Here is a 12,903-nt window from a genome sequence, read left to right as displayed (position 1 = left end):
AAAAATAAATACACACACACACACACACACACACACACAAAAAAGAAAAGAAAAGAAAGAAAGAAAGGTTCAGCATTGAGACCTTTAAAAAAATCCATTCATTCATTCACTTATTTATTTAGAGAGTGTGCAGGTGACTGAGGGGCAGAAAGAGAGAATCCCACAAGGTGCAGAGAGAGGAGGAGAGAGAGGAAGAGAGAGAGGGAGAGAGAGTACAGAGCCCAGAGCGGGGCTTGAGCTCACCTAATGTGGGGCTGAGCTGAGAGGGCCCTTTCATTTCCTCCCAACTCTGTGAGCCAGGGACTAGAGGAGAAATAAGAAATGCCGCTGGCCCAGGTAAGAGAGCGGTAGACTCTAAATGAGAGTTCATTTCATAGGCCGACCTGCTCAGCTTTGTGTTTACCTGTGGGTTTGGAGTTCAGCTGGCACACGGATGAGCCTGAGGACAGGTCGCCTGCCACGCTCCCTTTCTGAGGCCTCATCACATCCCACTGGCTGCCGCTGCCAAGGTAGCCAGGGGACAGGATTCTGCCCAGTTCTGTACTGCCTCTCAGAGGTGAGTGGGGCTGGGCAGGGTTGAGGTAGCGGGAGGAGCTGGCCTCTACATGGTTGCTCGGCAGCACAGCTGGGGAAGCAGGATGGACGGTGCTGATGCCTGGGCAGAAAGAAACATGAGTGAGGAACAGAGTATGGGAAGGGCAGGACCAGCAAGGAAGTGTGGGATTGTTAAGAATGGACACTAAAGGGGACACGTGTGGTGTCGGAGATCCCAGTCTGTTGCAGAATACCAGTCAGATGAAGACCATATTCTAGAGGCTATACCTTCCACCCCATGTATTTGCTGGCTTGAGACACCAAGAGGCAGAGAGGACGGATAAAGTATCTGAAAGTCACCAGTGTACACAAAGGAAAAGTCCAGGGGCCCCACTCCTGGCTTCTACTGTAATTCCTCATGACGGAGTCCAGGGAAGTTCCAGCAGAACTCAGTCCCAAAGACAGGGCATATGGCACATTCCTGCTCATGGGTGTGCTCAATGCTAGCTTCCACGGGGGGATGTAGGACCTTCCATTTCATAGGCTGATGCTTTCCTAGATCTTAGGAAATCATGGGCCTGCCCCTGCACCTAATCATCTCTGCTTCTATGTAAAAGGAAGCCCAGCCTGTGGGAGAGACAGAGAGAGGTGGGTAGGGCTGTAGTTTTAGGGTATTCATGTCCAGAAGACTGCTTTCTTTCAGGGTTTATCAGCATGGGCAGCAGAGTAAGAAGGTAGCTCCACCCAAGCAAAGAGGAACCAACCTCTTTCCCTCCAACCAAGCCAAACTCCGCTGAGGGGTTAATGCAACTGGCACTTGTCAATTTTTATCTCCATCTGTAACTGGTTCTCAAATTTGACTACACACTAGAGTCACCTGGAAAATGTAAACAAATATATCCTGAGGCCTAGACCTCCCGGAGATTTTTGCCTTAACCGGTACAGCCTGGGCACTGGATGTTTTAAAATCATCGCAGGTGATTCTAAAGGGCAGCAGATTTTGGGAAGTACTGTCCAGGGTCTCTCCTTCCCCGATTTGCAAGAGACCACATGTTCCTGAGGATCACTGGGAGTTAAAGAGGGGGATGAACATATCAGCATCTAAATCTTACTTGGGATTCAGGAAAGATGTGGTTTCCTACCTCTTTCACCCCCTTTCCGCCCCAGCCCAACACAAGGCAAAAGGGGAAATCAGGGGTTGTTGACAGCTTCTTTTTAACCAAGGTCATGGAAGGTTCCAAGTCTATGAGTACCAGTGATCAGTATTCTCATGTTTCAGTTTCCTCTGGCCACACAACACAGAGCACATGCCCTAAACCATGCAAAGACACCAGACAGGTTCTAGCACAAGGAGATTTTTGCCCCATAGTGACCTGCGAAGCCGCCATGCACCACTGTCCACATGGAAGCTCGGTTTAAGGCAAACAAGGAACACTGGTAAGTTGTGGTCCATCAGAGAGGACTGTGCATCAGGACGAAAAAGAAAGGGCTACAGTCTTCCTCACCAAAGCTGGTGGGGAAGCTTCCTCACCAAACTCTGGTAAATGGTTCAGATGAGACATGACTTCAACCTGTAACAGCAGACCCTTTTTCATGCACAGATGTCTCCTATCTTTCCTTTTGGACAAAGACAAACTGACAAATATGGAAAGGCAAAGGAAAAGAAAAGTAAGCCTGGGAACACTCTTGCCACTTTGACATGAGACAAGTTTGTTATTCATCAATTGTTGGTTTCAGAACTGCTAAAATAACAAGTTCTAAGTCAGAGACATCAGAACTTTCCATGGATCTCTGAAGAGAAAAAGAAAAGATGGCCACAAGGGGCTTCGAGAATTTAAGTTTAGCTCAGCCACATGCTCTGAGTGGGACGGTAACAAAACCATCCTATGGGGCGCCTGGGTGGCTCAGTTGGTTAAGCTTCTGACTCTTGACTTCAGCTCAGGTCATGATCTCACGGTTTGTGGGTTCGAGCTCTACGTCGGGCTCTGCGTTGACAGTGCGGAGCCTGCTTGGGATTCTCTCTCTCCTCTCTCTGCCCCCCCCCGTCTCTATCAGGACAAATAAATAAACTTAAAAGCCATCGTAGGCAGAGAAGTTATACTGGAAATATGGGACTAGGAGCAGAAGACAAGGACTCAAGCCCATCTCAACCACTTACGAGTAACCTTAAACACGCACCTTGACTTCCCCGAGCTTCACCTAGTTCCCTGCTCTGGTTCTTCCTATCACACAAGTCATGTGGGGCTCAGGTAAGCTCAAGAAAGCCCAGGCGCATGTTGCTGGGTAAGCCTAGAGTGCTACACCTGTGCAAAGCTGTAATAAGCAGGGGCAATCTTTGAGACTTCACTGGCTGTAGAAAGGGAGATGTACGAACCCTCCTAAAAATGATCTTATCTAGTTGGTTCTGGGAATCAAACTGAGACACAGTAGACAGTGAATTCATTTTCAGGGTTGACAAAAGAAATAAGCAAGTGTAAACGACATTTGGGGGTTCAGATATATGTATTCTTGGCTGTGGTCTTAGGTCACTGGACGCTGTGCGTGGTGACCCTTACCATCAATGTCTGGCTCACCTGAGGTGTTTTGTTTGTTTTTTTACAGGCACATAATGTGGTTTTAAGGAAACTTCAGTGTGATTTCTAGTTTTTTTAAAAAGCATTACTAGAAGGCAAATTCCTCACATGAAGGTTTTTCTTATTTTTTTAAGCTATAAGTGATCGCACACAAAATTTTTTTGTGATGCGGCATCCAGCCCATACATGTATCAAAGTCTTTCCAAAAAGATACTGTACACAGTCTCTAACTGATAAGATCAATTATCTCTGGGAGTCAGAGAGCAGAAGTCACAATCAGATGTCACAGCCTGTGCTTCGGGTTCTGGCCGCCCACCTGTCACCTGTCCAGGGGTAGAAATGAACCTTGTGCAATAGGAAGATGGGCTTTGTCACTTCTTCTGAATCCCTCCATTACTACCTTTTTTGCCCTCAACCTGATGGTGTCAGGATCTGAACTTGATTAAAAGCATTTCACAGCAGGAGAATATAATAGGCATGGAAAGGGTCCCCCTGAAAGTGGCCATCTTCTTCATGGCTGCTGTGTCTTGCGTAGGCACGGCACACAAGCTGTCTCTCGTGCCCCGACAAACATCACCAGGCTCCAGCATACTTGGTGGGGCCCCACACTGTCAGCAGGGCGACAGGACCAGGTCTAGGGCCTGAGGAACCAGTGAGACACACGCACCAGAAAGATAACAGTAAACACATCTCCAAAACAAGCAGGCAGAGCCGTCCCTCAGCCATCCGCTGGTGAAGCCCATGCCCTATGCTGTTTTCTAAGACTCCACTCTCGAAGCCAAAGCCATGCAGAGCCACACAGGGCGAGGCTGCAGTTGCCAAGCACACAAATGCAGCAGTAAGTGCTCACTTTCTCCCAACTGTTTCTGCAGCATCTGCAGTTCCTGCTGAGCCTGTGCCAAGGAGACCACAGGTGTCTCACAGCAGCCAAGGAGGGGAGGGCCAGTGGAGCTGAAGGGCAGGAAGCTGGGTGGAGCTGAGGGCAGTGGTGCCTGGGGAAGGCTAGCCAGCGAGGGTATGGAGGGAAAATGAAGGCCTAGAAAGTTGGGGAGAAAGGAGACACGTCATTAGAAAGAAAGTGAGAGAAAGGAATGGGTGAAAGATTGAGAAGATGAGACTGTGCCCTGACCAGATGTCCCCTTGGGGGGCGGCTATCATTCAACGTGGTGCAGGCTGGTGAAGGGCGAGCATTGCTACCCAAGAGGCAGGCCTGGCCGATCCGCCTTCTCCCCTGCCAGCAGTATCCTACATACATATCCTATGCCCTCTTAGAAACTACTGGCTACAGAAGGCAAGGTGGTGCCACTGTAGCCCCGGCAGCTACGAGAGCCCATCCCAGCCATCCGAGGCATGGACGGGTCAGCATAGCCAGGCCTCAATGCTCTCAAGCGTCCCTGCCGGCCCTTGCCCCTGTGACAAGACTCTCCCTACACCTCGAACTCTTCTGAAAGCATGAGGGCTCACCCCAAGGAGGGCAGGAGCGTGCCCGGACTGTGGGGAATGTGCCTTCCTAATGCATGTAATTCAAGACTCTAGCAGAAACAAACCTCAGAATCTCAAATCAACATGTTCATTCACCAAATGAAAAATAAAGGTCTTGCTGAAGTGACTTAGGCACAATAGCTTGCATGTCTGTCTGCGTGTTCACACCACTTAAGAAAAGTTCTTAATTCATGCAGATTCTTCAGGCCCTGATCTACTAAGTCATAAACTTTGGGAGTCTGGCTTAGAAATTTGCATTTAAAAACATCTTCACAGATGACCATTATACAGCCCAGCTACAGACAGGTCTTTAGGAACCCTGGGATGTTCTGCTGTTTGACTCTGTCTCCTCTTTCCTAAAAACAGTTATATGGCAGGTAGCCCACGAAGTGAGTAGAAACCAACTAAGACTGACCTGTGGAGAATGTCTCCCGTGGAAGATGATTATATTCTAAATCACATCCCTTGCCCCAGGGTGCTGACACACTATCAGGGCGACACTGCAAAGACACCCCCATTGCCAAGTGACAGAGGCCAGGCATCCTTCAGGGAGGCATTCTGATTTTGAAACCCCTGGCCTTCTGTTCTGTTTGACCCCAAAGCATTTACACAGATGTCCATGGTGCTAGGCAGACAGCTTTTCCCCATTGATTTCCTGGGCCAGCTGCTGCCTATTCTGCCTGAGAAACTTGGGAGCCCAGGCTCAGAGTCAGACACATTTCTTTCTTAAGCTTTTGGCTGACTTGTTCTCAGAAGAGATGGGGCAGTAGAAGGAAGCACTGTGCTCTCTGGGGGCACCTTACACAAACCAGCCAGTCATGGGAGGAGGCGAGGACAAGCTTTGCCCTTCCCGACCATCACTGGTGCGAAGCTGTAAATGAACAGCACATCCCTGGCAAGTAGGCTGGGGCAGGTAAATGAAATGTACCCCTCGAACTGGTTCCAGGATATGCATCATGTACACAGCAAGGGCTAAATCCACGGATGGTCACGTGACGTGAAAAGACCCTTGGCTGAGGACGCTGAAGTATCCTGAGCAGCTGTTGAGGCCCACAGTGCAGATAAAATGGGTATTGCTTATAGGCAAGCAATAGCTGTGAATTTCTTTCTGTGCTCTGGCTACTGTAATCCTGGGAGAAACACTTGGCCTCTTTGCTCCCCAGGGCGAAGTGAAGGAAAGAAATGAAAATGTTTAGCTTTAAAATGATTGGCCAACTGCTGGTCAAAATGGGTACACAGGTCAAAGTCTGTTGTAGATTTCTGATTTTTCTAAAATATTTAAGACAAAACTCAGACACAATTAGCAAACTAGGATGGTCCCTTGGTTTCGTCTAGGATTTGATGCATACCAGCCCCTTACAGTGGACACACTGGTCCCTGACAAAGAGTCAAAGAGGCAGCTGAGGGAGAGGAGACAAAGCTCCTGCCATGTTGGCTGTCGCATACCTGGATGGGCCTGGCTGGCCTCCTGGGGGGGGTTCTGGGGAGCTGGCAAGCTGATGGGGTTGCTGCTGGGTTCGGCCTTAACCCCCTGAGGTGCACTGGTTGCTGATGGTTTAGAAGACAGTACAGCAGAATGACTCGAATGGTGGATGGAATCTACAAAACCCATGAATGAAAGAAAATGTTTGGTGGTCCACAAAGAACGGGAATCTGGCCTTATATTTAACCAGGGGTACCAGGGCAGAGCCTTGCTTTCTGGGAAAGCACCAAGCACAAGCCCTGTGCGCAGCATTCATTTTCTTGCTTGCAGATAGCTGCCTTAGTGAGGCAGGGTGCCTTAGAGGTGAAAGTGGGGCCCAGACCATGAAAATGGCGCCTCCCAAAATACCAGGCAGGCCCGACAGCATCTATGAACACTGACAGATACTCGGGGGTTACCGTTCAGGAAATGCAGCTAGCAAGATCACTGCAGGAGGGATGAGATATCCCATTTTAAGAGGGAGGTCAGCCAGACAGCCCATGCTCAAGAGACAGTGGGGAAGAAAAGTCTGCCAGGATCCTCTCCCTCTTCCCACTGTGGTTCACCTTGGGTCCACCAGCATGCACATTCAGTGGAGACCCAGTGACAACTCCAGAGTCACGAGCAGAGCAAAGATCCTGAGCCACTGGGGCCTATGCTTGGCGCTTGGTCCCACAGCCATGTTCAGCCCGATACACACCAAGGTGGATTTATAAGGCCTGGTTATGGACGTCTCCTCTCAGACTAGGTAAAAGCGGTACCACTCAGAAAGTGGAGGCTACCTGAGTGACTGGGCGGAGCCTTCTTCTCTTCGTAATGTGTGTACTCGCTGGCTACGTCCATGTCAGAGCAGGCCTCCAGCTCATCAGACAGGAAGGAGGAGCTGCTGGGAGAGCGCTGGGGGTCTGACAAGGCGTGGCTGCTGCAGGGCGTGAGGGACCGGGCATCCAGCTTGGCCTGCAGGACTTCAATCACCTTCTCCTTCTCCTGAAGCTCCCTGCTGAGCCTGTGGGGTGAAGCAACAAGAGGTGAAGCCGAGGTCACCGGACCAGCTAGTCCTGATGAAGGCACATGGGAAAGCCACAGAAGTCAAGGGAACCATTCCTGCAAAGAACCATTGAAATAACCCATCTCTGATTAGGAGCAGAGAATAGGTGGGGTGAGGGGGTGGAGGAACAACAGCCACCCACTGCACTGGCCGCGTGATACTCTGGGGACTGGCAGACACTCGGCCACCCCTCTAAGGCACTGCTGCTCCAAATGTGGCCCCAGCAGAGCTGTGGGCTGACACCTGTTGGTTACCAGTCTCCAAGAAGAGAAGCACAGAAATTGGAGGTAAGCATTGCCATTGGCAACCAAGAGCAGTATAAGTGGAATCATCTCGTTGGTTGAGGGTACAGCGCATATGTGTGAAAACAAAAATAAAACACTTTATTCTTCACCACACGTATCTTAAAAAGCACTATGTGGTCTCAAAGCACACTTCTGACACAAAGGGGCCTGAACTAGTGGCTACAATGGATTTTGAGTCCATATTTTACCATACATTTTAAGACTATATGCAGTGACTTGTTGAAAACTGGTTCCTAAGGCACTGTAGCCTCGCAGGGATCTGCAACATCTAGGCCTTTCCCCTATGAATGGATTCTTTGATTCTTTTTTTTTTTTTCCCCTGAGGAGATTGGACGGTTATCAAGCTAGCTGTCAACTCAACTCGGGGTAAGCCAACTCAGCACTGCACATCTCATCTTTAAACACACAGGAGGAGAGCCGGGGAGGGGCTTCGGAGTGCTAAGGGCCCCTGAAACCTGGTTAGTTTACTTTTGGGTCAGACCGACTCTGGGTCTGGAGAATAAAGATGCAAATGGAAATCAACAGAATTATATCAAAAGAGAGTAAAGACTTAGGCTAAGCACAACAGTAAGATGTTTCATGAATGAATGAAGTCATTACAACCAGCATTTCCCGCCCCCTGATTTGTGAAGCTGCACTCACCCTGGACCCCCTGGGCCTTGTTCCTGATTCCTTCACCAGATCCTATCTCAAATTACCTGAGAGCCAGCGGTTCGAGTCCAGCTTGATCTTTCTCACTTTTGTGATCTTCTGCAAGCCAAATTCAGAAAGAAATGGTAAGAAATTAAACAGGTCCCACTTCCCCCATTACAGGAGGAGCCTCTGTGGGTACAGAATGGTGACTCCTCTGTGCATGTCCAGGATGCTTAGGAGGATTGCTCGGAGAGGCTTCAGATTGTGCCCTCAGAGGGGAGACCTGTAGGCTCTCCTGAGCTCACCAGGCAGACCTCCCCGACCTGGTATCAGCATCGTGACTTCCTCTGCCCTAAATCAATGCAGAGAAGTTTAAAAGGCACTTGCCCAGCTTCTCTCTGGAACATTCTAACTTCCAAGCCTGCCATAGATGGATTCCCAGATGTATGCTCTGTGTCCCATCATAGCATTCATGTAGAACCCACTCTTGCTCTGAGGAGATGACAGACAGCCCTGTCCCACCTCTGTACCTGCCACCAGCATGTGGATGATTGGCCCCCAAGACTGATCCTGCTATATTCCCTTGGGTGCCCTCAGGAAATTTTTTTGAAGTAAAGGGCTCCAATAATAACCAATATTCCCAGCCTTTGCACTATGACATTTGGTGCCTAGACCATGTCCAAAGGGCAAGGTGCTTTATCCATATTTGAATTATACTCATGTATGATACCATGCAATAAACAAAGAAACAGAGACACTGAAAGGCTAAGCCATTGCCCAAAGCAAGTTAATGGCGGCATCTGGGCCACAGCATGGGTCTTGCAATTCTCAGGTCAGGCTCTTTTCAGTATGATGAAGTCCTCCGATCTCTTAGCACTGGGTGGACACAGCCTGCTTAGCACTGGGTGGACACAGCCTACTTCCCTAAAGGTCACTTGCCACCAGTGCTCAAGTTTCTGCAGTTGCAATCATGGCCTCTCCAAACCATTGAGATGTGTTCCACCTCAATGCCCCCCCACCAACCAGTTCTGATCCTGTAATGGCCCCAGGAAAGGAAGTGGAAGAAGGACATGGGTTAAAAGGCTGTGGGAGTGACTGAGAGTGTGCCAAAGCCCTGTGGCCAACTTACTGGTGCTGAGTTTGCTGGTAAGCCTCTCTGTCAGCTGGCTTCCTTGGGCAAGTTGCTCCCTGAAGCTCTGCCCCAGGTAGTAGTCAATGTCATTGCTCCTAAGAAGGTCCTCAAAAGATTTTACCGTATCTTTTGCATGCTGGGTGAGAAGATAACAGATACCTCTCCCTTCTCTTATCTTCTGGCGTAGGTAGGATAGTTCTCGGGCCTGATCCTGAATCAGGGAATCATATTTCCTAATGCAGGAGAGAAGAGGAAAAAGAATGAAAAAGAGTGAATATTAAATCCTGGGGCTTCTGTAGAGATTTCTGTGAGAATATCTCTAAGGAGCTCCCACAAGGTGAATTCTGGCACATAAACCAAAGATGGTATTTTTTTTTAATTTTTTTTAATGTTTATTTCATTTTTGAGACAGAGAGAGACACAGCATGGGCAGGAAAGGGGCAGAGAGAGAGGGAGACACAGAATGTGAAGCAGGCTCCAGGCTCTGAGCTGTCAGCACTAGAGCCCGACGCAGGGCTCGAACTCACGAACTGTGAGATCATGACCTGAGCCAAAGTCGGATGCCTAACCGACTGAGCCACCCAGGCACCCCTCAAAGATGGTATTTAAGAGTAAATCCTGCTCTGACAAATGACGACAACAACTTAGTATGCCATTGTTCTGACACTGTTTTATACATATTAGTCGTATGTCCAAACAGATCCTAAGTTCTAAGGTCAAGACAGTGCCAAAGTTTATACTGCTTCTAGGACTAGTAGAGTGTAGACTCATAGTTGATACTCAATAAACACTAAATAGATACCCAATAAATACTAAAAAATAAATTCAGTGATTAGAATGACTTAGTCCTGAGTGTGGGTGGAATCTTTCATGCCTTCTGTTTCAAAGACCATCTATAGATGGCCATTACACAAGTTCCAGTTCCACACAGTGTCTGGCAACATGCCTTTGCCTCTTCTTTCATTAGCAGGTAGAGGCTATTCTCCACCTCCTTAAATGTGGGCAAGCTCTGTGACCACTATGACCAAGATACTATAGTGGAAGTGATACGGTGCCAAGCCTAGCTCTTAACTGTCCTGGCAACGACCACTTCCGTTCTGTTGGAAGCCAGCTGCCATGCAGAAGGGCAACTACCCTGAGACCACCACACTATGAGAGGCCACCACCAGGAAGAAAGACCCCAGAAGACAAGAAGCCACATGGAGAAAGGGAGAAGTCAAGGAGCACTGCGTCACTAGATGTGTGATTGAAGAAGCCACGCCCAGCCCACTCAGGACTTTCAGATGACTCCAGCCCCAGCCACCATCTGATGGCAACTGCATGAGAGACGCCCCCAGTGAAAACCACCCTGCTGAGCCCAATCCACATAAACTATTGTTTGAGGCTACTAAGCTTTTTAAGTGGTTTGACACTCAGTGCAGATAACAAGGACAGATACCGAGATGGAAGTCTACCCAGTGTTTTCAACACAAAGTACCAATACCAATAATAGTTCTGGTAAATAGTATTGAGGACTTAGTATGTGTTATGTAATTATAAGTGCTTCTACTAATTCTTTTTGTTTTTCAAATGTTTACTCACTTATTTTTGAGAGAGTGTGTGTGTGTGTTTGTGTACAAGTGGGGAAGGGGCAGACAGAGGGAGAGACAGAATCTCTCTCAAGCAGGCTCTGAGCCACCAGTGCAGAGCTCAACATGGAGCTTGAACTCACGAACTGTGAAATCATGCCCTGAGCCGAAACCAAGAGTCGGAGGCCCAGCTGACTGAGCCACCCAGGCACCCCTGTACTAATTCTTTTAAACCTAACAACCAGGCTTTGAGATAGGTTCTCTTACTATCCTCATTTAATAGGTAAAGAAGTAAGCCCAGACTGTGTGCTGACAGCTCAGAGCCTGGAGCCTGCTTCAGATTCTGTGTCTCCCTGTCTCTCAGCCCCTCCCATGCTTGTGCTCTGTCTCTCTGTCTCTCAATAATAAATAACCACTAAAAAAAAAATTTTTTTAAGAAAAGAAAAAGAAGTAGCCCCAGAAAGTCCAAGTAAGTGGTATGGCTAGAAAGTGCCAGAGCTAGGATTCGAACCCAGGGAGTCTGACGCCGGTCTTACTACTACACCACATATCCTGTCACTTTACTAACAGGTTCCTGAGATGAAATGCCGGAGAGCTGCTGTCTCCCAGCAGGGCCCACCTGTCCTTTCTTCAGATCTAGGCCTAGCCTGTAAACAGGTGCTCTGCTGATTGCCCCCACTGGTTCTCTCTTCCACCCGCCCGGGCTACCCAGCCTCAAACACAAACTTAGCCAGCATCAGTTAAACAGGGGTCCAAAGAGTACCCTCCTTACCCAGGCCACGAGGCTGACCTCAGCTCCTCGGCCAGCTTCCCTTCCGTTCCAGTTTTCGGGAGCTGGGCCTCTAGCTGGGACACTCTCTGGATCAGACTCTCCAGATCCTTTTTAGCCTGAAGCCCTGGGGGGTAGAAAGCCCCAGTGCCATCGGACAGCCACCCCTCATCCTCGTCAGTGACACTATGAGGGGAGGATCCCTCGAGGGCACCAACGGCCTTCAGCTTTCGAGGTCTCTCCAGACTAGATGAATAATCGCTTGTCACTGAGAGGGACCGCACCCGGCTCTTGAGGTTCTGAATGATCTTGTTGGCGTTCTGCAGCTGGGTCTTCAGGTCTCTGATGTCCTTATGGAGGACAGAGATGTCTTCTGACTTTCCACACGCCTGGAACTCCTGCTTCCCTCGATGGCTCTCCAAGGGCTTTTTCCCAGGGGGGCTGGCCAGCGGTGAGCCCATCAGGTGCTCCTCGCACTCTGAGAAAAGACAAAGACATCTTCCTGAGTAGAGCTGCACATCCTGCGGTAGCTGAAAACCGCTCTGTGGCGGGGCTAATCATTACTAGAGCAAAAGTTGAAGCAGAACTTTATTCGGCCCTGCACTCTCCTAGCATTCAAACACCGTATTTCTTACCCACCCAACGGCCCTGCAGGTCAGGTCTGGTCACCTTCTGTTGTACTGAGCATTTTTCTTCTCTTCACAATTTCTGTTTGGTGGGTGTCCCTATAGTCAAAGCCCTTTTACTGTGGACAATTTTTTAAACTTAGGGTTAGCACATCCCCAACAGCTCATCTTGTCTTTTCATTAAAAAGTAAGCTTTTTCTAATAATCTGTTGGATGGAACTTTTTTTTTCCTTTTAATTAACGGCAGTATGTTGAAAACTAATTATAGAAATTCAAACTCATGCTCAGCTTCATTTGGGGCAAGAGTTCTCTGCCAGACTCTCCTGTCCCTCTCTGGTCCTGTGTCCCCTTCAGTCCTCAACACCACCCCCAACCTCAGCCCATCAGGGGCGGGACAGGCCAACATCTCCCAGATGTGGGTGGACAGGTAAGCCCCGCCCTCATGCTCCTACCAGGACTGGTGCTCTCCTCCCGCTCGGCCTCATTCTCGCTTCGGCCACATGTCTCATAGCCCAGATCCTGGAGGTCCACCTGCACCTGCTTGCTGTCCTGCTTCACCAGGGATTCACCTGCTCGGGAAGACACAGAGGGTGTTACAGAGGATCTGAATTTCCCACATACGCCCTCAACCTCAGTGGCACACGCCCTAGCCCTCAGGGGGTAGGAGGTCAGGGCCAGAGTGGGATGGGTGCTTCTTTGGACTCAAGTGGGAGAAGAGACCACCCACTCCAGGCAGGACTTCCTTCCACGGGGTTGAGCCTATGTCTGCTG

The 12,903-nt window shown here is 49.2% G+C and overlaps 1 protein-coding gene across 24 annotated transcripts in view; it reads right to left on the bottom strand.

Annotated features, from left to right (window-relative positions):
• The window catches only part of LOC101093537 (phosphodiesterase 4D interacting protein), a 220,093-nt gene that overhangs the window by 17,269 nt on the left and 189,921 nt on the right, over positions 1-12,903 (bottom strand). For 16 of the 24 annotated variants that reach the window (XM_023259046.2, XM_023259051.2, XM_023259048.2 and 13 more), the window contains 8 exons: positions 12,585-12,701; positions 11,510-11,984; positions 9,167-9,402; positions 8,103-8,154; positions 6,834-7,057; positions 6,036-6,188; positions 3,958-4,143; positions 404-655 (listed from right to left, as the gene is read on the bottom strand). In XM_023259046.2, coding sequence (XP_023114814.2) covers positions 404-655; positions 3,958-4,143; positions 6,036-6,188; positions 6,834-7,057; positions 8,103-8,154; positions 9,167-9,402; positions 11,510-11,984; positions 12,585-12,701 — 1,695 coding nt within the window. The remainder of the gene's footprint in view (positions 1-403; positions 656-3,957; positions 4,144-6,035; positions 6,189-6,833; positions 7,058-8,102; positions 8,155-9,166; positions 9,403-11,509; positions 11,985-12,584; positions 12,702-12,903) is intronic. The other 8 variants (XM_023259052.2, XM_023259058.2, XM_023259060.2 and 5 more) reach the window with 3 other exon arrangements.

This window comes from Felis catus, chromosome C1 (assembly GCF_018350175.1).
Source record: "Felis catus isolate Fca126 chromosome C1, F.catus_Fca126_mat1.0, whole genome shotgun sequence".
NCBI lineage: Eukaryota > Metazoa > Chordata > Mammalia > Carnivora > Felidae > Felis > Felis catus.
This window is presented reverse-complemented; position numbering and strand designations above follow the sequence as displayed.